The sequence below is a fragment of the Astatotilapia calliptera genome, chromosome 4 (assembly GCF_964374335.1).
Source record: "Astatotilapia calliptera chromosome 4, fAstCal68.1, whole genome shotgun sequence".
Classification (NCBI taxonomy): Eukaryota; Metazoa; Chordata; class Actinopteri; order Cichliformes; family Cichlidae; genus Astatotilapia; species Astatotilapia calliptera.
Genome location: NC_137425.1, coordinates 10,576,825 through 10,604,090, shown reverse-complemented (window position 1 = coordinate 10,604,090; position 27,266 = coordinate 10,576,825). Strand labels below are relative to the sequence as shown.

Here is a 27,266-nt window from a genome sequence, read left to right as displayed (position 1 = left end):
ACAGGTTTTCTTATTTGTGTGAAGAGTTTTGCAAAATTAGCCAATAGTTACAAAAAATGTGCTTAAGCAATCAGAAAAAACTGTAATATTTGTTTATGTACCGTATTTTTATTTTTTTGCACTAAGTAATCCCAAAATACAAGAATTTGTATACACACCATCCACTGATACACATACAATAGTAATGCTAATCTACTCGGTCTTCTCCATTTGGCCACAGGTTCTCATCCACATCACATCTCATGTCATCTAGGGCAATACACCTAGGAAATAATCTTCTGGCATGCCAGAATTGAAGGAGTTGAAAAATTGAAGGAGTAACACCTGTGTAGATGTTCATCTACAATGAGAATCAGCTGTGGCTGGTTAAACTGCATTTTTAGATTTAAAATATGTTTCAATAAAATATTGCTGTTGAATTTTGCTGTCTTTTTAAGTTTTGCATTGTGTTATTGTTTTGGCCATAAGTTTAACAGTTTTGAAAACAGTATGTAAGCACATGCAAAATGTCCTGTACGTACAAAGATTTTTGGCAGTTGTTGTGTCTGAGTGAGAAAATAATTCATGAAATTTGAGAGATGTAGTCATTGAATGCATTTTGTGCCAAAACAATGATAACTGATCCTCAGTTTAGCCCACATAGACTTCTGTTGTGCTCACTGTGTGAGGAGTTTTGCAAAAGTGACCTAAGTATTGAGAAATGTGTCCTAGCGTCTGTAAAAAACTGTAACTTTCGTTGGGCAGTTTGTGAAGAGTGAAGTTTGCACAGAAATCAAACATATTAAAACCAAAGTGGAAACAGTGACAAACTGCTTCCTCCAGTGACAAATTAATTCTCAAATACAAGTTGTAAGAATTAGTCAGAAATTGCTTTGAGATTCTGATAAAGTTAGGAAGAATTTTCCACACTGGATACAAGATGAGTAAGCTGCTGTTTGACTTAATCATGAATTTCCCAGCAGGAAAGATAAAATTACTCTATACTGCAGTCAGGATAGGGCATATCTGATGTTATGTGTGTAACAAAGAATTTTAGGGAATTTTGTCTCCCCAGTCTCCCTGACACTGATGCAATGTGTCTTGCATAAAGTAAAGAAAATGCCAAAGAAGAAAATGCCAGCAGAGAAACAAGGAATCTGTGGACACAGAGGGTCCTCTGTTAGACTCATGAATCTTCCAAGATCACGTTACAACAAGCTGAGCTTCAGTAAGTAAATGGAGATATTGTTGCACTGTGAATGTCTCTGTTGTTTTTCTGTGTTTTCACAAATGAAGTCGATGGACACTGGTTGCTTGCTCGGTTTTATAACGGGGTGAGGAAAGTGCATCTGGTCTCCAAAAGAACTGATGGAATTTCTCTCTAGCAGAACAATGCCATCTTGTCAGTGGTAAGATATATGATCAGTTCCTGGGTGTTAGTACAGGACTGGCATTAAAACTGCAGGATACAGTCAAGTGCCTTTTTCCTTAGGACTTTGTCAAATTTGAACGGACACTTCCCTTTTGTCACTGGAAAATTCATTCTTTTTATAACAAGCTGTAGTAAAAAGGCCAACATTGTCACATCAGCCTCACGAACATTTGTCACGCCACTAATTGCTCTGTGATTTATTCTAGTAAACGCCCGAGTCCAGTTAATCTCAGTGTCCTTGAAATCCTTCAAGGCCAGCTGATGAATGTGGTTCCTGCACATTCTTAGACTTGAACAGGAAGTACCCTTATTAAATGAAACTGATAGCGATCACAGCGTGGCTTCATGAAATGTAAGTGAACCGCACAAACGTTTGAACATTTCTGTTAGGTTTGGCAGCACTTAGCTTGGATTTCAAATGGACTTTGTTGCTGGGAAACACACACCATTTGTCAAGAGAATCAAGCTGGAATGAGACCAGTATTAGTCCAGTGAAATTTTAATAGCAGCCTTTTAAGTCTGATATGTGTATAAACCTCCAGGAGAGAGAAAAAAGAAGACAGAGGGGGGTGTAATCCTTGCTTGCTTTTTCTGCAGCATGACTGGAATTTCAATGCTTGTTTTCTTCACTGGAGTGTGTTGTTTGTCTTTCAGAGCATTCCTTCTTGGATATCCTCTATCTTTTCTGCTTCAACCTAATGGACCTTTCAAATAACCTTTGACCTACACTGGATTAAAAGACAACTTGCTGCACGTAGCTGCTTTTTCTCACTTGCCCTTAACCAAAAACATATTGTTCTTGTTCCTATTAAACATTTCTGTGGGTCCCAAGAGCACAAGGAGGATGTGATTACTTGCTTTTAAAGCCTCCCACAGATTCACTGTTCTTGCTGTGATTTGTTATTTAATGCAGGGGATGCATCCCAAAAGAGTTCATCACCTTAAACTGACTCAGAAATGATTCCTACATCCATTCCTTTAGTGTGACAGGACAACTTTCTTTCAGTTTCTAGAAAATCACATGCTTATCTGGGAGTATCCCACATTTCCAGACTGTGCCACACAGACACCACACACATACACAAAAATCTAACTGAAAGTGAAATCTGGGAAATTCCAGTTTTTAATATTGGCTTCTTTTGTGCCATAACATGTTCTTAATCAACAATCCAAAATGGGCACATTCCTTTTCTCTGATGTTAAGATGATAATGAATCAAAAGCAAACGAACAAAAAAAAACCCCAATCCCAATACATAAACCATATGATACATATTTCATTTCTGAATGAATCAATTTGGTGTAAAAATTCAACCAGAAGGGACAAAAAATGGTCCAGTTTTGGTCTTTAAACATTTGGTCTAAATTATGAAAACACAGAGCAACAGAGCCGATGGTGCGTGGGTGTGAATCTATGTGCTGGTGACCTTAAGATGTGTCTGTGCATGTGTATGTGTGGGCAAAACGACGGCTAACAGCCAACAACCAAAAAAATCTTCACTCTTCAGCTGATTTAGAGGGTTTGGGTAATTTTTTTGTTGTTTTAGTAGTAAAATGTAACTGTATATGCAACAGTGAAGTCGCATATACAGTATTTTAATTCATCCTTTATTTTTGCACATTTTCCATTCTTTTAAAGTGTAAAACTTTCCAAAAATAATCACATTTATGCTTTTTCAGGGGGTTTTCCCACAGTTCTAAAGAAAAGACAGGATGTCTAAATTTACAGACTTATGGAAAGAGGAAGTGTAAATGACCTAAACAGATTTTTTTTTTTATTATTTGTCTAAAAGTCAACGGTCTAAATCCATTTTTATGTGTTTTTATGAATATAATATCATGAATTAAAGTTTTCACAGCAAATATCAAATTGTGTTAAATGGACAAAAATATTATTTAAAGCTATTAATGTCTGTAAATACCTCACTCAAGACCTACAATAGTTAACAGTGCAAACATCAGACTGTGTAACATAGCCTGACTCATGAAAAACAGAAATATCGCCCCCCGCATGCAAATTACTAACTGTGCAGTGAAAGTGGGAAGAGAGAGAGAGCAAGAGAGGGAGAGAGAGATAGGAGTCTGCTTGTACTTATTCACGACAGCTCGGAGCTGCACAGTCCAACAGGGGAAGCTGAGCAGAGGAGTAACAAATGACTGAGGGGTCATTGTTGAGTAAGGCAACTCAAATGAGTCAAAGTAGATTATTTGTTCAGCTGTCAGTGGGGCTCCTTCTCATTGCGGCAGGTAAGATGCTCTCATTTTCATTGCTAAAATGACGGTCTTCGAGATTTATAATGCATATTTGGTGTAATTTTGTCATATGATGTCTTTTTCTCAGTGGCTAAGACTTGTTTTTATTTATTTTTGTTATTTATTTATTTATTATTTTATTTTCATTACCCACAAGGTCTATACGGATCAAGCATAAATGTGAAGCCATATTCGTGTTAGAGAAAGAGTCATTGGCGTGATTAGTAAAACAACAGCAGCTAAAGCTGTGACATGCCCCAGGTGCAGGACTTAATTTAACCAGAAGGGTGCGATAGATTGCCGTGTGTAAAAGAGAGAGAAAATAAAAGAAATGAAAAACAAATGGTGGATAGTTTCCCAGATTTTGTGAAAGAATGTGTAAAAGTACCCAGGGAGAAAAGAGGTGAAATCTGAACCAAATCTTTTCCCCTCAAAAGAACACTTATTATGTGAAATCCGGTCTTCTTAGATGTGAGTTAAGGCTATTTATGCAACAGCAATTTCAACTTGCTGGCACTGGCTGTGACTCTGAATGTTCATTAGTGGTTTATTGGATTGATGTAGTTAAATGTATAGCCAGCTGTGTGTTGTTCTTTCCTTTCACTTTCCATTAAGTATATATTTTTTTAAATATGTCTTTTTTTGGAATTGGGAGAACATGGAGGAATACTGCAATAAGGCTTCAGATTAATCAATAATTTCTTTCTATTAAAAGGTTTGATTTGTACAACAACTTCTTTTCCCCTTTAAAGGTGTTGTCTTCTTAAGGGTTCATTGTTCACCGTGAGGTCATGGACTGTAACCTCATCAACCTCTTGCTTTCACTGTTATCATTTAGGGAAGTGTGGCTGTGTAAAAAAACACTCTTTGGCATTATGATAATCTTGTTTCTACACGAGTCCTTTATTTTATCCATGGTGAGCAAGCAAGCAAACGGTGGAGGGAAGAAACTCAAATACAGGTATTAGTGAGCAAAGCAAAGAAACACACAGGAGGAGGTGGTAGATCCCCCCCAAATTGCTAATTTGCTTGTTTGACTTCATCTGCCTTTTTTATTGTATTTTGTTGTTTAGTGAGACATTTAATATGCTTTTTTACTTGTGTTTTTTTAAGGTCTTAATGTCTTACAGAAAGTTATTTTACTACAGCAAAAATCTGTAAAACACTACAGGTCCATAGGGTGACTAGTTTTCCACTTCCCTCCAACAAAGAGGGAGAGTCCATACACTTCCTTTTCTGATTTCTTAATTTGTGCATCCTTGATGAGTCTCCTTACATTGCTCACTTAGTCTTTCGCACAAGAGATAGGACAGGAGAAGGAACAAGGAGAGAGGAGAGGAGGAAACAGGAGTTTAACAAACAAAAAACCCATTCAACCTTCATTTTAAAGCAATGTCAATTAAACAGATGAATTATAAGTCGACTTGTTAGCTTTGTTTATTTGCATCAACAAGGCGATTCCCAAAGAGCTAATAGCTGAAAACTTGGTATATATCTGCACAGTGTCCACTGTGGCCTGAGCGATGCATTTGGCTTCAGTTGACCTGTGTCTCATCAGAAATTGTCTCAGTGGAAGGCTGGCTGTCAACAAACCATTCTTCAGGAAGGGAAATGGATAGAAAAGACTGAGGTGTGCCAAATTACACAAGAAATGGACTGAAATAGTGCCAACAGGTGTTATGAAGTGCAAATAGTCATACGTATTGAAGAGGGCATCTGAAAGGTACAACAGTATGGTGGAGGTTTTGTCGTGGTATAGGACTACGTTTCAGTCTTTGGTGTTGGTAACTTTGTCAAAAGTGATTGAATTACAAATGCAGAAAAGTACCATCTTGCAGTACCACCTGGAAAGCATCTGATTGGCCTAAAACTCTTCCTAAAAACACTACTGAAGTCCTCTTCACTGTTCTGCATGCGCAACATTTCTATCAGTGAAACTACGCTGTGAGTAACTGTGATGGGCTGCGGCTAGGCTGTTGGCATGTTGGTTTGCTGGAGCCTTACGTGTCCATGAGAGCATCATCTCTAACCTGGTTGTTCTTGTCAAAAATCTGACTGCACAGAGGTGCTGAGATGACCAGTACATGTGCTGTTCTTGCAGTAGCTAAAATAGCTCTGCAGCTGTTTCAGCAGGGCATTGCCTGACCCAACACAACCAGAGGAATGCAGGACTTTCTAGATCAGAAGCATATCCAGACACATCCTATTACACATATTAGCCTGATTGTATATACATATGTCGTAGTGTTGGTCTATAAAATATGCTTAAAACACAAACTTGCATTTCCTTTTTGACTAGTATATTTGGTTTGATTTGTCGATCCTACATTTTAGTTTTACTACAAAACAAAAACAATGTGAAGCATCTAAATATATATAATATTTCTATGCTGCAGGTGTAGGTGCCTCATGTCCCATTGAGTTGAGCCCCTCCAGTGTTGTGGTGCGGTATGGAGACCCAGTTTCAGTCAACTGCACCGCAACAGTGAGCCATGATGGAATGGGTTGGGAGGCTTCAGTTGGAGGGATAGGGATTACAGAGGTCAACCATTTGCCCTGGAATGTGGAGAGTTTAACAGAATGGGGCATCTCTGCTTTTTGCTTTATTAACGCTAATGAGCAGTGCCAGAAAAATCTGAACATCGTTGTTTACAGTAAGTCCTGGTTGTTGTGCGTATATTATCACAATTATATTATGATAACTCTAATAACTCTGGTATCTAATAACTCCTTTCTTTTTCTCAGCATTTCCAGAAAAAATCCAAATCAACTCCACCGCTGACTCCAATGGTATGATGGTAGAAGGGGAGGAATATAACATTACTTGTGAAATCCCCAAAATAGCACCAGTCCAAAATCTTACTGTAAAGTGGTACAATGGAGACAGAATCATTGAATCAGATGTCTTAGAAATCATTGAACCAAATAACTTAAAAAATACTAAACAACCAGTGAAACTTTTATCTACCTTCCCGTTTACACCAACTCGAAACGACAGCGGTGCCAGGTTCAGATGTGAGGCACAGATGGACCTGAGCCCAGTAGGACCACATTTGAATGTATCGTCACAGGAGCTTACTATTACAGTTGTCTGTAAGTTTGAGCTTATTTGTTTGTAATTCACATAAAATACAATTCTGTCTCAGATAGTATTTGTGACTATTATGTTTACCTGGCAAGATGGTATATGTCTGAAAGAAGGATAAAACATTACATTGTAACAAATGGTTGGTGCTTTTGCTTCTTTTCAGTTGGACCAGATGTACAGTGTTCCAATATTATTGAGCTAATGGAAAATGAATCTTTGGAGGAGAATTGCAATATAGCAGGAAATCCCACCCCCTCGGTTAAATGGCTGAAAGATGGACAACCCTTCAACTCAACCACTCCGATGAGAAGGGAAAATGCAGGGATGTACACACTTGAAGCTAATGGCTCACTCTCTGTCCAAAAGAACATCCAGGTTCATGTGTTATGTGAGTGTCACATCCACTTTTATGACAAACTAACAAAACTAATACTACATTTGAACATTATACATTTAAAAATAGCAGAAATTGCTGGATGCACAAAGTGGAAGAAGTGCTCAAGTCCTAACTGAGAGTAGCTGTCACTGTTTTAATCAAATGACTCAAACTTACAACACAGTACGCAGGTTTAAAGGTTTTAATTAACAGAGTCTTGGGAAACAAGAGCATTGAATTTCAAAGGAAGCCTGGCTACTTAATCAGGTGAAAGTCTCCGGACTGTCACTTTATCTGTTCACATGCTGGGATGAAACACAGGTGAATATTCAAGAATGATCTCTTAAAATGTTTCTCTTAGTTCTGGTTAGTGTCAGTCAGGCCAAACTGCGACTGGAGCAGTATCTCTGTCTTCCAGCAGATAAATTCCTTTGAAGGACAAAAACTCAGTGTCATACTCAGCTGTGTGGGAGGATATTGTGGACATAAATGCAGGAGGCAGGACCTTGACTCGAAGCAAAACTTTTAATGCTGACTAGACCAAAGAAAACACAGAAAGACCAAAGTTCAGGAAAAACAAGGAAACCATGCCAGACAATCCAAAAGCCATAAATAATTGGGAAATAAATATTCTCAGGGCATTACAGAGCTGGAAGACAAACAACTATGAGGGTCAAAGCAACAAAGAACAAGGAGAGACTCAGACAATATACAATGTAATACAAGAAGGTGAAGAGGGTTAACATGACAAAAGGGAAAGGGAGTAGGACAGGACAGTGTAGGAAGGCAAAAAAAAGACAAAGCAGAAAGATGACATGAATGGAAACTACAAGGGAACTAACTAAAGGACAAGCTGAGAGTAACAAAGTTAAGAACAGAAGACTCAAACAGCAAGACTGAAATATAAACCATGAAGAGCCTATATAAAGCAGAAGATAAACAAGAATTGTAAATACAAGGGAAGAATAACAAAAAACTCAAAACCAAGGGTCCCAAACCCAGGGAGGACCACACTGAGTGTTTGTCCTTTTCCTTTGTCCTTTCCTTTTCAGACGGACCAGAGTTGAACTGCCCAAGCATTTACATGGCAGAGGAACATACTCCTCACAATCTCACCTGTACTGTTGAGGGCTTTCCTGAACCTGTCATGGTCTGGTACAGAGATGATGAGGTGGTGGAACTTCCAAAGACGTTGACGAGACTTGATGCAGGACATTACTTGATCACAGCTTCAAACAATCAGTCAAATGTTAACGCCACTGTGGAAATTATTGTTCACTGTAAGTCTTTCAGACACACGTCAAGCGAGAGTGATTACATACGTATATTTTACTCCTTTTTGTCTTAAATGAAATTATTGTCTTTAGATCAACCATCAGAGATATTTGAGCTTCAAGACCTTGAAGTCCACATTGGTTCCACTGTGGAGCTGAAGTGCTCCTCCAGTGGAAACCCACGACCAACGTATACCTGGAATTATTACCAGACTGACAATGTGATGGAGGAAAATGAAGATGGAGTATCCCGTTTGGAGATTCACAGCGCTACTGCATACAACATGGGTACCTACACGTGCCATGCATGGAACAACAAGGGAAGAATTTCCAGAACAATCAAAGTGACAGTTATAGGTAGGTGAACTGCAGTACACAGTATGCAACATAATCGATCTACCAATTATAGCCTGCTTAGATAATGTCCTGGAAAGAGTGATAAAGTATCATGGATTGTGTGTAATATGAGAGCATTAATAAAAACCAGCTGATCCGCACGCTTTTTGGCTTTTGAGTCTAAATCGAGAAGTATCGATTTACAGCTTCTCACCATTACCACTACTGATGTGTTGTTCAAACCAAATGGGGAAGAAGGGTGATGTAAGTGACTTTAAATGAAGCATGGTTATTGGTTCAGTTTTCGAGAATTTTTAAAAACTGCTGATTGACTTGCTGATAAAAAATATATATACCTCAGTTCAGATCACATTTTACCTTATATTAAGAGTAATTTGGCTAAGTAAATGTGACACATTTAACTGATATGTGTTGCAGGTGCAGTCCACCCCAAATAATTCTTTGAGCTAGGGAGGGGTGTATCCTTCCTGGGATCTTTTCCTGTTGCCTCCAAAGAAACAGCTTAAAGACCTTTCCTTTCATTTCACTACAGTGCTGGATGTGGAAATCTTGCATTATTGTAATGAAGGAATGTAGATTTGGACTGAAATAACATTTCTCACTCCCACCCTTCCTTCTGCAGGTGCTGAGCAAGAATGCCCACTTGAAATAACTCCAAATCCAATGGTGCTTGAGTACAGAAGCAGAGCGCAGGGTGCAACGTGCAGCTCAACATCCGCCATCTCCACAAATGTCAAGAAAATGTACTGGGAGGGTGTAGAATCTGATAATATGACTTGGTTTACTAACACCAATGAAGACTGGGGGATGACGCCAGTTTGCACTGCAACATTTCAAGGAATAGGAAAATGCCAAAAATCATTGAACTTTACTCTTTACAGTAAGTATTCTCAACCCGAGCTGGCAAAAATACAGACATCCTGTACTTGAGTAGAACTACACATCCTTGTGTTAAAAAAATACTCTGGTAAAAGTACTGTTTTAAACTTCTTTACTAAAGTAAATGGGAAAAGGTACAGACTCAGAATGTACTCAAAGTAAGAACGTATTGAGTAGTACCTTGTGCTATATTAATGTAATAAAATTGTAGTATATGGGAATAGAATATTTTCAGTCTTCAGTTATTTCAGTCTAAATTTTATTCTAATGATTGTTCTCAGCATGACTCAGTAATGAGCATAGGAAAAAATGATTTTTTGAAAGAGCTCTATCTTCTGTTTCCTACATTGTAGAGGATAACTTTGCCTCCACACATAAACAGGAAACACAGTCAGAGGTTAAAGAGAGATTCAGCAAAACACCTGCCCACTTTATCCACTATTAGTATGCCTTTTGTGTATTACAGTTTAGGATCAAATTGATTTAATGTTTAAAAGCACAAAGTGATGTGAAATAATATCTCAACTTGAATGTGTTAAACCAAACGTAACAAGGTTGTTTTGAAAACATAAGGAATGGAAAGTATAGACAGCTGTCAGAAAAATACTCAGTATTGAACACTCAAGCAAAGTACAGATACCTGAGAATTATTTGTGCTTTGTTACTTTCCACCTCTATTCACAACAATTTTCATACTTTTGCTGCCTTCAAATTTGAATCTTAAATTGTGTTACTCTGCTCTTTCCTCTCCCAACAACTCTCCACTGTAGAAAAACCAGACAGTGTTTCCATTTACCACGTGCGTCGCTTGAGCTCTGTGGAAGAGGGCAAAGAGTTCCAGCTGCGGTGTGACATTGTCAGCATCGCTCCAGCACAAAACGTCACTGTGTTGTGGTACAAAAATCAAGGTGAGGAGCTTTTCTGTAAATATTATAGACGTACTGTGTGAGACTTGCAATACAACACAATACAGTGCTTTGAGAGTCTTTCTAGTGTCCAGCAGTGGACAACGCCACTGGATGCAAAAGAAAGATTGATCATAGAAAGAGAAAATTACGCTACCTTCACCTCCACCATATATAATAATGATGATTTAAATCAAAAGGATCCAATTTGAGTTCATCAATCTATAAGACATCTTGCCTCTGATTTTCAGTCCAGTTCTCATGTAATTTGAAGACGACTTCTGATGAGGCTTCAGCGAACATTAAATGGATGATAAACCTGTAAATGTTAGTTAAACCAACCAGTGCACTTATATAGAAAAAACAAAGTGCCTTAAGATCTAATTAAAAAGTGATTCTTGTATAGGTTTTCTGCTATGTGTACACACAACACTAGTTCATCCCTTCAGTTAGGTGTCTTTAATATGGTTGAGTGGTTCATCAGCTAGTGTTAAGATGTTTAACAAAGTGGTCATATTACAATGAGTTGACTGAAAATGAGTGAAAAAAGTAGCCAATAGCAAAAGAAAAAGCCTTTAAAAGACCTTCACAAAGCCTGTAGTAGAACTATTGTTCAAGACCGCTTTAAAACTCATTGCTTCTTATAAACTAAATATAAAGAAATAAGGAGTGGCTCAAGATCTTCTCACAGTACTGTAAGTTATGCTTAACTTCTGTTGTGTCTCCCGCTCATACATAAACAAGTAGAAATGTCAGCTTTTGTCTTTTTATTTTCTTATTTTCTGTCAGACATACTGAAAGAAACTGCCTGTCAGCTTGAAAACAACAAAACCTGCAAACTCAGTGATGTCAGATCCCCAGTAAATGTTTCTGCCACGATTAATGTCAACCTGCAAAGGAAAGACGACGAAGTGGTGTTCAGATGTGAGGCTCGGCTAAACCTGAGATTAAATCCTCTTCCGACTACAACATCCAGCACCCTTAAGATCACTGTCCTGTGTAAGATCCCACTTCATATTCACTTTTCCCTATTAGGGGAAGCTACCATTCCTTTTGTTATGTTGAACATATACTGTTACTCTCTTAAGTGTTTATGTTAAAAGTAGTGAAATGTTCAGACAAAGATGTAAAGATATTTAAAAGTACACCATTTGACTCTTTGCTCTGAACATCAGATTTCTAAAATTTGTCTTTCTATTGTGTCACTGTCATATCAGTTTATGAAAGATTTCCTTATATAGTCAACTGCTCCAGGCATAGCACATCTTTAAAGTCAAACAATAATCTTGCTAGTGCATATAGATTACAGCATGTAATTAAAAGACTAAATCCATCATTATCTATAACAATATGAAGGTAAAGATAATGTAATTACAAAACAGAGACACCCTGCTTTAACCTTGTTGCAGATATTTGTGCTATTCACTCTTTCCATTTAAATTTACTATTCTTAACATTGGTGTACGGATGAGTTTTAAACAGCATATTTGTTTATTTTGGGTGGTATTGCTTGAATACTCAGTGTTTGACATTATTCTGTTTACCTTTGTGTCACAACAGATAAGCCCAAAATTAATACCACAAAGCTTCCAAAAGAAATCCCTGTGTTCAGAGGCTACTCTGAGGAGCTTGTTTGTGAAGCAGAAGGTTACCCAATCCCAAAGATCCAGTGGCACTACAATCCAGAGTCCCATGTGAATGTGTCTAAAGGAAAACTCACTGTGTCTGAGCCGGGCATCTACAACTGCACTGCCAGCAATGACGTTGGTTCTGCATCACATGTGGTTGAAGTGATTTTAAAAGGTAACACACTTTTAACACACAGATTTTTCACCTTATGCACCTTTTCTGTACATTTTTACATGTATGTGTTTCTGGATGAACTTAAAGCCAAACAATCAGAGGGTTCCACTGCTGTTAGCCAAGACAATAAAAATATAAGACTGCCCTAGATGTTTTATTAAAAAGTCACGGCTCTTTACATGAGGAGTACAGTGGATTCACGAGGGCAGTGGAAACAACTAGGTAACAAGAAAAATGGTGAACTAGGTAGGGAAAGTAAAAATTGAGTGAGTTCCATTTCTAGGTTCTTATCTGTGACTAAAGAACCTAACATTCTTAAATATAACACAGAAGGGGAGAAGGCTATGAAAATACCACAACAAAATTTACAAAATAAACCCTAGGCAGAATACTAATAGAAATGAAAAGGAGCTGAAATAAATACTAAGGAATATAAAAATCAAATATAAGCAATAAACTTGGAAAAAAAAACTTCAGTTTCAATTCAATTCAGTTCAAATTTATTTATACAGCGCTAAATCACAACAACAGTCGCCTTAAGGCACTTTGTATTGTAAGGTAGACCCTACAATAATACATACAGAGAAAAAAAAAACAATCATATAACCCCATATGAGCAAGCAGTTTGGTGACAGTGGGAAGGAAAAACTCCCTTTTAACAGGAAGAGGTCTCCAGGTGACCCCAGGTCCATTATTGTCATGACAACAATGCTTTTTATTAAATCCTTCAACATGCAGACTGGAGGGACTTGGCACTGTTTCTGATTAGTAGTACTTCCTGATTCACAGCCATCCATCCTCTTAAAGGGCCTGTTTTTTTGAAGTCACATCTTGAAGTCATTCACTGAACATCTGCCTCTATTTTGGCTGTTTCCAAAATAGAGGCATATCTGACTCTAAAAAAGAGGAAACTGCACACTCATATGGCAGTGACTTATCAGTCACAAGAGCTATGTCCTACAAAATTTCCTATTTTATGTAAGCATAATTTGCAAAATATCCCCCCTGTAAATAAAACTGTATTAAATAAAACTTGAAACTACTAACTGAGATTATAAAATCTACAATGTCGAAGGTATATATGCACCAGCTTCACTTTTAAACCAATGGGGTTATGTCTGTCTTACAGTCATGGTAAAAAGAAATGCTCTCTTTAAATACAGTATAAATACAGTCTATGGATTTTGCAGTATGCACTGGTTCACTGCTGCTGGTTACATTAGGGAATGGGTAATGATTTGTGCATGTGATGTTTCTAACACCATCATAGTAACATAATAACCATAACAATAACCATAATACACTTGTTACAGTTTTCTTTCTGTTTCTGTTGCTGAAAACATTACTTTGAATGGACATTTAAGGAATTCTAAAGCATTAAATCTTATTGATATTTTATTATTTTATTTCCAGCCCCACAATTTCTGGGTGAATATGATCTATAACTTCTCACCTAAAATGCTTTCAAACTTCACCGGTATTACTACTACTACTGCACATCTTTACTTATACTTTAGCTTTTATTTTGTATGTGTATTTGCTGACCTCTTTAAATAGTAGAGTTACATATAGAGTAAAAATGTTACATTTCTATTGTTGCACACTGAAGTGTTTCCTGTTTGACTGTCTTCATTGCAGAGGACTACCTACCTCTCATCGCTGGATTTGTGGCTCTTGCAGTTGTAGCCATCAGCATTGTCTTCCTCTTAATCTACTCAGTCTACTACAAGAACACCAAAATGCGCCACTACAACTTTAAAAACCCCAAATTTAGCGAGCACAATGGGAATGTAGCTCACAGCAACGGCGACCTGCAGTTCCCTATGACCAGACTTTCAACGCAGTACATCTCTGCGTAGTAAAGAACAGACTGCTGAGCAATCTGAATTGGCTGCAGTTAACAGTGTTTTTAAAGTATGATTACCACTTCGACAAAGATCTATTCATTCAAATATCACGCAACCTTCTACTGCATATCGATTTTCCAATACATCATAATCAAAGGTGTAGTCCTATTTGTCTAAGTAACATTGTGCATCGGTCACGACAAAAGCTTTTTCACTGCAGAAGCAAATTTACATTATTCAACTACAACTGAGCAATAGTGATCAATGCCAGCCTGACCTTAGTAATATAAAACTCATCTCTCTAATCCCTTTCACCAGTTCTTACATGCTGCTTACAGCTCTTTCCTTTCTGGATGTGTCTTCTTAATTTTCCATACTGTCTGTTTGATAGTTGCCCGCTCTCTCTCAAACTTGCCTCTCTCCCTCATGTAATCTGTGGTGAATTTTGCACCACTTTTCACACATTTAATCTCAGGGTTATGAACATATCTGACTGCTAGTTTCTGAAGCCCTAATTTGCCCTTGCCGTGTAATTATTGAAATGAATGTAATTATTGTAATGTATGTAATTTGGGGCATGGTTAGATCACCCAAAGCTTTCTTTCCCATGAGCACATTTTAGTGAACGCATCATCACGGTAATTTGCTCTGGTGCTTTCAGTCACAAAACTGACACTCTGTCTCTTCGGTAAACTCTAGCAGAGCCTTTCTGACCTCAAAAGAAGGTTTTGTGATGGCACAGGTCGTTACTAAATCTGGCCCTAGATGTCAAGATGACATTGTTGACCAATTACTTTGTTGTCTTTTAACTAAAACTCTTAAAGTGACAGCTATATTTTGAATGATTAAGCTAAGTGGATGTTTTATTTCCTGTCTTGGAGAAACAAAATGTTGGGCATGACTCTGGACTACACCTCTGATTATAATAGTGTTTCATCCTTAAGAGAGTAATGCTAGGTGCAACCACAGTTCCATGAGTCTAATCATTTAAAGAAAAAAATAGCATCAACCATACTTGATTTAAATTTGACAGGGTCTCTCCATGTTCCCCTCTTCCTTCCATGAAAGTTTTGTTCTCACCACTCCACTCACAAAACTGTAATTTCACTGTGAATCCTAAACTTGAGCACTCATCAGCTTCACTCACAAACTAACGTGACATCATATCCACAATTATCACTGGTCATTAGAGCTATGTGAGCACACTGAATACTGTTTTTGTGTATCACTAATTCAATCTTTATTTACCAAACAACCCACAACATTTCAACAGTTTATTCTTTCAACTCGTAAATGAGGCTCAGTCAAATTTTAATCAAGGGGTTTTTTTGTAACTTGATTGCACCTACCATATTTACACAAGTGTGTATCTACTACTGGATTCTTGCCAGTTTTCACTGGATAGAAATATGTGAAGGAGTGATAAGTTTGCTTCTGACTTGAAAGTAGAACCTTTCCTAATTTAATGAGCACAAAGATATTTGATGTTTTTATTTTTTGTTTTTTTCATGGTTCTTTTTCCTTCTTAAGGTTTCAAATCAGTATGCTTCAAGCTGAAATTCAAAAAAAAAAAAATATATATATATATCAATTACACCATCTTGTCACCAGGTGCATTTCACAGGGAGATTTGGTACATAATTTTTTTTTTTTAAACATCTCTGCAGAGCTCAGCAGTGCACACACACACAGACACACATGCAGCAATTTCATTTTTTAACTTCCCTTTATCACAGTCATACATATCATATAAAAATGTCAGTCAAAATGTAGCTGTTAATGTGACTGTGTTATGTAATCAAAATGTGCAGAGATGCTCTAACAATGTACCAATCTCCATGTGAAATTTAACAGGTGAGGACCTACAAGCATTACAGTACTTCAGTGTATACCATGTATTGAGCCAACTGTTGTTTCAGTCATAACTTCCTATAAGTCACTCTGCATTCCTTTCTACATATGTAGCCTTTTCTGTGCCTGGTTCTTTCTATGCCAAAATCTAAAAGGTCTCTCATTATGGGACAAATTGTCCTGTTCCACAGATGAGTGACCACAGGCACTGCTACCCCAGTGTCTATATGAGCTGTATGTAAATGCATATATATATATATATATATATATATATATATATATATTTATTTATTTTTTTCCTTTTAAGAAAACGTAAAGACTATTTAATGTATTATGAAAATGGACTGCATGGCAATATGATGGCATTGCAAATTATTGAAGGGTTAATGGAGTTCAAAGCCTTTTTGTGAAGGGTGAGGAGACCTTTATAACACATATGTATATACTGTTGTAAATATTTGTGACTGAGGAAAAAATAAGTATTTTCTTATTAAAATGATCACTTTTTAAACATGTTGTTGCTATTTATATGCATGTACAGCGAGTATGGCATATTGAAGAAAACTGATGGTTTCAGTTCAATTCAGTTTTATTTATATTGCACAAAATCATTACAACAGTCGCTGCAAGGCGCTTTATACCATAAAGTAAAGACCCTACAATAATACAATAATACCCCTTTCAAGCAAGCACTTGGCGACAGTGTGGAGAAAAAACGCCCTTTTAAGCAGAAGTAACCTCCAGCAGAACCAGACTCAGGGAGGTGCAGCCATCTGCTGCAACCAGTTGAGGGTGATGGGAGAAGGCTAGGAAAGGAAGGTGGAAAGTTCCAACAAAGGAAAACAGTAAATAGGGTTTTAAAACTCTTTACAAATAATTAAGAATGGCTGTTGAAAACTAAAGGAAAAAAAAGAAAACTAAAATCAAAAGAAAATTGATGGCTAAATACCAACATTAGCATGTCTTATTTAAATGATAATAATGTGATGAAATACTAACGTCTTGATGCATTCTCAATCATCCAGGAAAATAAATCTCCAAAAGTTGATTCTGTTCATCTGGACGTAGCGTTTTGTGGGAGAAACGTTTCGTCACTCATCCAAGTGACTTCTTCAGTCTCAGCTGACTGCAGGTTTCCCCAAATCCAACTTTACTCGTAACCCGGAAGCTCTCCCCACACACAGCCTTATGGGAACAGTAGTCTACCGCTACACTTATAAACAGTACATTTGCATAATTACTGAAGTCATTATGCAAATGTACTGTTCATAAGATTTGGGGAAACCTGCAGTCAGCTGAGACTGAAGAAGTCACTTGGATGAGTGACGAAACGTTTCTCCCACAAAACGCTACGTCCAGATGAACAGAATCAACTTTTGGTGATGAAATACTAAGTTCTGAATCGAAAAGGGAGTCCTACCCAGTACTAAACAAGGTGTACCTAATATACTGACCAGTGAGTCTAGTATGACTGTGACTAAAAAGATTACATTACTCCATACAAGCTACCCAACACGAATCCATCTACTTTTATCTAATCCACTTCAAAGATCTATTTTTTTCCTCTGCATTTATGTTTACTGACTCTCTGCATCAAAGAGCCACTTGTGTCACTTAATGCATCACTTTAAATGAACCTTTTCTTGTCTTTACACTAAATGTTGCTACTTTACATTTTAACTAACTGCATTGTCTTTGTCACTTTAAACTGTGATTTATTAGCACTGCTGCAGTGTTTTCTTAGTCAGGGGTAGTGAGTGCACTCAGTGTCTCTCTGTGCCCACTGTTGGGGGAGGGACAGTTTCCTCCCCGGTAACTGCTGGGAGCTGGGAGCGGCGTGCTGCTGTCAGCTGTAGCTTAGCTTAGCTTTCTCCTAAAAAAGTCAACAAGTCGCCGCTGGTTTACTTAGCAGCTGAGCTGAAGCGATATACACTCCAGCTCACTGTAAGAGAAAGGAAAGCCAAGGAAAAGGAGCGGTGTTCCAGATCTACTGGCGTTTAGATCAACTGGCGTTGGTCGAACAGATGTGTGTCAGTCTTGCGTTTCAGGAGCTGCTACCGACAAACCAGCAAAAAAACGCCAAATGTGTCACCTGTGACACTTGTGAGGTTGTCTCAAACACACTCCGTCAGTCTTGATGCTGTTGAACAACAAAATGCTTAAAAATGTGGCGAGTTTACCTGGTGATATCCTCATGCGCGACGCGATCGCGAACACAGCAAACAAGTAACACCACGCCGTTGTTGTTCACAGGACACAAAGAGTAAACGATCGGGAGACTCTTGTCGTCGTTATCGTTCCCCTCGCACGGTTTGTTTCTCCGAATTCAGCGTTTTTGCTTCACAACTACAGCGTGCTGTTTACTTTGTGCACTAACATGGAGTCGAGTCAACCAGCGCCACCTCTGGCCAAGTGCCACAGCCTACAGCCAGATCAACCTGTGACACACATCTGCACCACGTTTGAATTCGTGTCATGCACATTTGTACCTTTCAATTGTGTCTGTTTGTGCGTCATGCAAATAAACCTTTGAAATGAATGAAATGATATCATATATTTATTATCAGCCTACATTTGTACAAAATTCCAAATTATATACACAAAGTCATAGAAATCACCACTCCAATTGGTCATCATGATTTTGATATTCTCTTTTTCCATAACAATGAAATACGCCTTGGACAAATATGACACATCGATATTTCATTAGTGTTGTAACATCACATGTCGCTAGCATAGTCTGTCTGTGTCTTTTCCCTGAAAATGAATATTTCCAGCCAATATAGGCAATTCATCAACATGGCTGGAGTTATATACAGTCTGTATAAGTGTGGTTAATCCAATGAACATTTGTAAGGAGACGGCAGTTACTGTGAATTCACAGCAGTTACACAGTGATTAGTAATAAACAGCCAGTGAGAGTGAGTGGATATGACTGTTCCCACCACTAACACATGACCATAGCCCACTACTAGATTAACTTGTGACACATCTGCACCTGCTGCTATGATCACAGTGAGTAGAGGCTGAGTGGCTGCACTTACCCCTGGTACATCCAAATCTGCCCACAAACATGTTGAAAGATGCAATGCCAGCAATGTGGATTGTCAACACTAAAAACAATCAGTAAGCAAAGACAACAGGGATCACTTTTTTCTGTTTATTTAGCACCCACAACATTTGTAGTCGCCTTCTGCACAAGGGAAGTCCACACACACCGTGTGGTACCACTTTCCACAGAAGGTGCAATCTGCAAGATTGAATGAGATTATCAGAGTCATTGTCTGGCTGTTTATTACTAATCACCTGCTGTACATTCACAGTAACTGCCATCTCCTTACAAATGTTTATTAGATTGACCACACTTATGCAGACTGTATATCACAACCAACTCTAACATGTTTGTTTGCAGAGGGCAGACACAGACAGACTACGCTAACGACATGTGATGTTACAACACTGGTGAAATATTAGTGTGTTCACGACATTTTTCGTATGGGCAAAAGTATTGATATCAGGATGGTGATTCTTATGTGTATGTCATTTGGCATTTTGTACAAATGTAGGCTGATAATAAATATATGATATCATTTCATTCATTTCAAAGGTTTATTTGCATGACGCACAAACAGACACAATTGAAAGGTACAAATGTGCATGACACGAATTCAAACGTGGTGCAGATGTGTGTCACAGGTTGATCTGGCTGTAGGCTGTGGCACTTGGCCAGAGGTGGCGCTGGTTGACTCGACTCCATGTTAGTGCACAAAGTAAACAGCACGCTGTAGTTGTGAAGCAAAAACGCTGAATTCGGAGGAATAAACCGTGCGAGGGGAACGATAACGACGATAACAGTCTCCCGATCGTTTACTCTTTGTGTCCTGTGAACAACAACGGCGTGGTGTTACTTGTTTGCTGTTTTCGCGATCGCGTCGCGCATGAGGATATCACCAGGTGAACTCGCCACATTTTTAAACATTTTGTTGTTCAACAGCATCAAGACTGACGGAGTGTGTTTGAGACAACCTCACAAGTGTCACAGGTGACACATTTGGCGTTTTTTTGCTGGTTTGTCGGTAGCAGCTCCTGAAACGCAAGTCTGCCACACATCTGTTCGACCAACGCCAGTTGATCTAAACGCCAGTAGATCTGGAACACCGGCAGCTGTTGGAATAAGAGACTCAGAAAGTTTACTCTAATGGATTATTTGAGCTTTCTTCGTCTTCTTTCAGCCCTTTTGACAGTAGAGCTGTTATCGCTTTCTAACGGGGCAGAAACCAGTAAGTAAGAAACACTTGAGAGCTCATGTTTTCTTTGCTGTTGACATGGAAATAACAGAGGCTAAGGGTTCCATCCCTGCGTGCTTTGGAGTTTGCTTATAGCAAAAAGGGAGTGTTTAAAAAGTTGGGAAAGTGTGAATGAAGTTTTTAGTGAAATCCTTTATTTATCCAGGAAAAAGTTTCACTGAGTCTAGTTTTCAAGAGAGGCATGTACAGGAAGCCTATTCCTAAACGATTAAATGGGAGACAAAAAATGACAAAAGTGGGAAAATTAGTGACTTTTATTGTTGGGGTTATAAGGATCTTCTGTATATTTACATTTTCCCCCAACAATCTGTTTATTGTAGATGCATGGTTAAAAGATATATGTCTCAGGTGTCATAACATTGTACTTTGTAATACGTGGAAATGAACTGAGTTGAATGTGACGCATTTAACTGATATGTGTTGTTGGTATAGTCCTCCTCAAAGAATGGTGGGCAGCAAGTGCAGACTTCCCTGTGGGAGGGGTGTATCCTTCCTGAGTGTTTTCCTGTTGCCTACACAGGAACAGCTTAAAGAGCTTTCCTTTCATTGCTATTTCACTACAGCGCTGGATGTGGAAATCTTGCATTATTATATATAATGGAGGAATGTTGACTTGGACTTTTACTACCACTCATCTTTCTGCATGTGCTAAGCAAGAATGCCCATTTGAAATAACTCCAAACCCAATGGTGACTGAATACAGAAGCAGGGTGCAACATGCAGCTCAACATCCACAATCTCCACAAATGTCTAGAGAATATACTGGGAGGGCGTAGAATCTGATAATATAACTTGGTTTGCTAACACCAATGATGACTGGGTGGTAACGCTAGTTTGCACTGCAATATTTCCAAAACTACGAAAATGCAATAAATCATCGAAATGCACTCTTTACACTTTTACCACCTTCAAACTTGAATGTCAACTTTTGTTACTGTGCTTTCTTTCTGTTACTGTGATTCCCTCTCCCAACAACTCTTTACTGTAGAAAAACCAATCAGTGTTTCCATCAATCACGTGGATAACGTTACCTCCATGGAAGAGGGCAAAGAGTTCCAGCTGCGGTGTGACATTGTCAACATTGCACCGGGAAAAAAACCCACTGTTTTGTGGTACAAAAATCAAGGTGAAGAACTTTTTTTTGTAAATGTTATAGCTTACGCCAGGTTTCTTTGTCTGTATTATGCTGGGGGAGTGAGAAATGGGTACAGACGAACGTGAAAATGCAAGACATAAGGCAAAAACTGAGTTTATACAATTCCAAGTTTAATTATTATATCCATATTTGTTAGGACCTCTTTAATTCTTCAATACAACCCAAACTTTCTTGGGGAAGCTTGTAGTTTCTTTAAATAGTCTTGAGAAATAGATCTCCAGGCTTCTTGAAAGACATTCAAAGCTCTTTTTTTAAATATTAGTAGCCTTTTGTTCTGTTCTTTGTCAAGATCCCACACTGCTTTGATAATGTTGAGGTTCGGGTTCTGGGGAGGCCAATCCATGACTGTTTCATTGTTTGTTTTTCTATCCAGGTATGCGTTTATTGTGTTGGCAGTGTGTTTGGGATCATTGTCATACTGAAAAATGAAGCAGCTGCCAATCAACCACTTTGCAGATGGTATTGCATAGTGGATGATGGTACTTTTCTGTGTTCATAATTCCATCAGTTTTGACAAGATTCCAAACACCACTGGCTGAAATGCAAACACTTACTGCATGTCTCTCCTGACCTTCTCCATGCATATAGATGAAGATTTGAACCCAAAATTTTTCATTTTGATTCATCAATCCATAAGACCTGTTGCCACTGATTTTCAGTTCAATTGCTATAATTTGGCAGCTGTTTTTGCATGTTGTCCTCCACTGGTCCAGTATTGCCTTACATTTCTTTAAAGACACACAGCACACCAAAGTCTCAAGATAGTGGTTCCCTGGGAATTACTTGATTGATGCAACAATTCTATTTTATGCCTGTAAAACTGTGTTATCTTTGGCATTTTTATGAAATAAAAATACAACAAAATTTGTGTTTGCAACAGGATGCTTGATTCTTGCAACGTTTTCTGTTATGTATAGACACAACACTGATTCATTACTTGAGTTAAGTATTAAGACATTTAGCAAGCAAAGAAAAAATTCCTCTGAAAATGGTTAGGTAGGAGTGGACTGAATAAGTGAAGGTAATAGCCAATATCCAAAGAAAAACCTTGGAAAGACCTCCAGAAAGTGTGGGGAACTATTGTTCGAGATCATTTTAAAATATTACAAGAAAGTCAGGCAAAATGTAAAGAAATAAGGTGTTGCTTGAGACTTTTTCACGGTACTGCAAGTCATGCTTCATTTCTGTTATGTCTCCGACTGATATGCAATCAGGTGGAAATGTCAGCTTTTGTCTTTTTGTTGTCTTATTTTCTGTCAGACATACTGAAAGAAACTGATTGTCAGCTTGAAAACAACAAAACCTGCAAATTCAGTGATGTCAGATCCCCGGTAAATGTTTCTACCACGATTAATGTCAATCTGCAAAGGAATGACAGCGGAGCGGAGTTCAGATGTGAGGCTCTGTTAGAAACGGGAGCAAACACCCCTCAAAATACAACATCCAGCACTCTTAAGATCACTGTCCTGTGTAAGATCCTATTTTCATATTCACTTTTCCCAATTAAGAGGAATCTACCATTCCTTTTGTTATGTTGAACATATACTGTTTTTAAGTGTTTATATTAAATGTCGTGAAATATTCAAATAAAGAGGTAAAGATATTTAAAAGTACACAATTTGAACAAAAAGTTCCACTTTGGGATTCTTTGCTCTGAATACCCAATTTCTAAAAAAATTTTCATGCTATTCATTCTTATATTCTCAATTGGATTCATCTCAGAGGTGTACAGATGGGTTTGAAAATATGCTATTCAAATTGTAACGCATTGTTTGTTTTTCATGGTATTGCTTGAATACTCATTGTCTTGACATTACTGTATTTACCTCTTTGTCACAACAGATAAGCCCAAAATTAATACCACAAAGCTTCCAAAAGAAATCCCCGTGTTCAGAGGCTACCCTGAGGAGCTTGTTTGTGAAGCAGATGGTAACCCAACCCCAAAGATCAAGTGGGGCTACAACCCAGAGTCTCATGTGAATGTGTCTAAAGGAAACCTCACTGTGTATGGGCCTGGCATCTACAACTGCACTGCCAGCAATGATGTTGGTTCTGCATCATATGAGGTTAAAGTGATTCTAAAAGGTAATACATTTCTGTACTACATGTTTCTGCAGAAACATAAAGCTGAAGTTCTGCAAAAGCATGAATATAAGGCTGTCCTAGACTGTATATAAAAGATGGACATGGCCAATGTGGCATTTCCCATGTAAATGGTAAATGGTACTTATGTATTGCTCTATTTGAGAACTTTTACTACAAGTCACCCAATCACACACACATTCATATGTCTGTCATATTTTGGAGTGTAACAGATCCAAATGGAATATGGATAAAACGACAGATAAACAATGAGCACAATCACACAGAACACAGTACAATTCAACAAAGGACAAATAAAAAGACACAACTCTTTAGATGAGAACCACGGAGGGTTCGTGAGGGCAATTGAAACAACTAGGTAACAAGAAATAGGTGAAGATAATCAAGGCCAACCAGACAGAGGAAGTAAAAATAAAAACAAGATACTGAAGACAAACAGTTAATAAAATAAAAAAGGAAGTCACTGACTAACATACAGACAAGACCCTAACATACTTTGAACTAATGAACTATGAAATACCACAAAATAATATACAAAAAACTAACACCAAATAATAAGTGCAAATAACTCACAATTTTGGGTTCAAGACCAAGGATCATAACAACAATGACCTGGGTTAACACAGGTTCAGTATCTTGTCCATGAATCCTTCAACATGCAGACTAGAGAAGCTAGGGACAATTCTTAAAGCCATGCACTGTTTCCTTTTTAAACCCATGGAATATGACTGTCTTATTCATGGTAAAAAGAAAATCCACTCTCTTTAAGTTCTCAGATTTCTTCATCAGAAAGAAGAGTGGGCGAGAATTCCCCCCAAATCACTTGCAAACAATTATTTAACTTATTGCTGCTAAAAGTGGTTGTCCAAGCTACTGAATCATCATAAGTACTTGGTTTTTGTTGAATAAATAATGATGCTGGTGTTCATCTCGGGCTTAATTCGTTTTAAGACCTTGTAAAGTCAAGGTGATATGATATGTAAAACCCTACAGCTTTCTTTTTACCATGACTGTATATTTAAGTATAATTGATGACTATGAGGGTCCCTTCATGCTCCAAAAACAACAGCTTCGGGAGGTGGTAGAGTGGTAAATGTGTAGCTAAAATATCTGCAGGAATTTAAAAAATTTCAATTTGCTGCTATAACTTTGCACTGTCCACGTTTTGCTGTGACACAACAAATTTCCCACATGTGGGACTAATAATCTTCTTATCTCTCTTATCTTTTAAATATGTTGGGGAGATCCGCCATGAAAATTTGAGGCTATGATCAAATACAGGATATATCCACAATAAGTTTGGAGTTCCTAATAAAGTGCTCAGTGACTCTATGATGCCCTATGTTAGTTTTCGTTCAGTTTCAGAAAACATTACATTGAATAGTAATTTCAATAGTAGTGCAGGAGGCTTCGAAGAACCTGGGCAGATCACCAGTTTCTCACAGGGAGACAGACAGCCATTCATACCCACACACCTGTGGACAGTTGCCAATTTTAAGGAAATATAAATCATAAAATGGACAATTTAGAATTACCAATTAACCTAACCACACTAACTGCATGTTTCTGGGCTGTGGGGGGGAAGCTGGAGTACCTCGAGAGAACCCAAGCAAACACAGAGAAAACATCCCAACTCCACAAAGAAAGGAGTGTGTGGAGATGGTAAATCATAAAATTATATTCCACAAATCTCTCTGTAAATATAACCTATAGCCTGTCACGTAGAACACACTAGAAACTTAAGGGGTACTACTACTTTGCAATTGATCTTCCTGCCCCAATACTTGGTCATTTTAAAAAATAAATTAGAAGCTATCAATCTTTATTTTTATTTGCACTTTTTAATTTTGCATGTTTGTTTGTTGACCCCATTAAATTATAGAGTAAAAAGTTTACATTTGTATTGTTGCACATAGGAAATGAACACCCTTGCATTGTTTCCCGTTTCACTGTCTATATTGCAGAGGACTACCTCCCTCTCATCGCTGGATTTGTGGCTGTCACTGTGGTAGCTATCTCCACCATCTTCATCTTCATCTACTCAATCTACTACAAGAACACCAAGATGCGCCACTACAGCCTTAAAAACCCCAAATTCAGCATGCACAATGGGAATGTAGCTCACAGCAATGGTGACCTGCAGTTCCCAATGACCCGACTATCAAAGCAGTACATCTGTATATAGCACAGAATAGACTGCTGAGCAATCTGAACGGTCTGCATCTCTCTGCCACCAGGGTTAACAGGTTTTTCTTGTTTTGTTTTTTATTGCTGTTGTTGTTGTTGTTGTTGTTTTTTTAAGTCTGAATACCGAGCCAAATACAAAGAAAGACTATTCTGTCCTCCAAACGTCAATCACCCTGTTATTCTCACACAGATTTCCCCTTACATTATAATCAGAGGTGTAGTCCTATTTGTATAAGTAGCGCATCGATCACAGGCACACAGCCTTTAGAGTTATTTGTTTTTAAGGCTATATCACCAAAGTGGCAAGTTTAAATTATTCAACTATAACCATAACATGCTGCTTACAGCTCTCTCCTCCCTGGATGTGTCTTCTTTGTTTTCCATGCTTTCCTGTTTGATAGGAACAGTCTCTCTTTAACATTGGTGCCATCTCTCTTCCTCACTTATTCTCCAGTGAACTTTAAATTCTATAGTTGTTACATTGTAGGCACACAGCTGTGTGCAGTGCTTTTGGTATGTGCTGAAACTCTTCACCGAGTCTGCTCTAAATATGCAGAGTGAAGAGTCCCTTTCTACTCTGGTGTTTTTCTACACATCATACGTGTCATCTTTTCCACACAGATTTTAGGTTTATACTGTAGAGTAGTTTGGCCCTAGATAGCCCAGCTTTGATTACTTTTTTTAAACTTTGTTCCATGAAATATTGTTGACGTGACAACTGAATTTCGACCGATTAAGCTAACTGTGAATATGTTGTTTCCTCTCTGGTGGGAAAAAAAGAGGTGGGGACTATACCTGCAATTGTAAGTGTTTTATCCATAAGGCAGTAATACTAGGTGTAATCACAAATTTCCTTGATTTGAATAATTTAAAGAAAAAATAATGAAAACCATACTTGATTTAAATTTGGCAGGGTCTCTTTAAGGTCCTCTGCTTGTTAACATGTTCACCACTTCCATCATGGCTCCTGTTTTTAGATCCTTCAATGAAAGATCAGTTCTCACTACTCGACTCACAAAACTGTAATTTCACTGTGAATCCTAAACTTGAGCAAATATCAGCTACATTGACGAACTGATGTGACTTCATATCCATGATTAACACTGATAATTAGATCCGTGTCTCACGAGTCCAAGCCCAAAGGCTGAGCTAAGGTAAGGACTATGTGGAGTCACCACACAGCACATTGAATGCTTTTTTTGTGCCACCAAACAAAACACAAGACTTATCTCTCGGGGCCTTGCTTCATCCTTTTCCTATAAAGAAAGTAGTCAGAATGTGATTTACATTCAGTGATCTGAAAATAGCAGCCACACTGGAAGCAGTTTGGTTTTAAGGAAACAACAAAATAAAGTGAGGGTCAGAAACATTTAAATCAGGTTTTTGATTTATTTTTTTATTTTTATTGTAGCTTTTACTCTTTGTGACTGTTATTGCACCTGGTGTAGTTACACAAATGAGCAACCTCGG

The 27,266-nt window shown here is 37.9% G+C and overlaps 1 protein-coding gene across 3 annotated transcripts; it reads left to right on the top strand.

The window, feature by feature from the left end:
- Window positions 1–3,428: 3,428 nt before the first annotated feature.
- LOC113020542 (hemicentin-1-like) lies at window positions 3,429–25,991 on the top strand. Of its 3 annotated transcripts, XM_026164597.2 has the most exons (14): window positions 3,432–3,657; window positions 6,060–6,317; window positions 6,409–6,756; window positions 6,915–7,139; window positions 8,180–8,407; window positions 8,495–8,758; window positions 9,381–9,638; window positions 10,408–10,545; window positions 11,332–11,541; window positions 12,103–12,345; window positions 21,339–21,476; window positions 22,767–22,976; window positions 23,349–23,591; window positions 25,574–25,991. In XM_026164597.2, the coding sequence occupies exons 1-14, from the start codon at window positions 3,564–3,566 to the stop codon at window positions 25,792–25,794; spliced, it is 3,078 nt and encodes a 1,025-aa protein (XP_026020382.2). In that variant the 5' UTR covers window positions 3,432–3,563; the 3' UTR covers window positions 25,795–25,991. The 3 variants fall into 3 exon arrangements, with proteins under 3 accessions (XP_080156355.1, XP_026020383.2, XP_026020382.2); XM_080300229.1 differs by lacking the exons at window positions 12,103–12,345; window positions 21,339–21,476; window positions 22,767–22,976 and having other exon boundaries at window positions 3,429–3,657; XM_026164598.2 differs by lacking the exons at window positions 21,339–21,476; window positions 22,767–22,976; window positions 23,349–23,591; window positions 25,574–25,991 and adding an exon at window positions 13,984–14,791 and having other exon boundaries at window positions 3,430–3,657.
- Window positions 25,992–27,266: the final 1,275 nt, after the last annotated feature.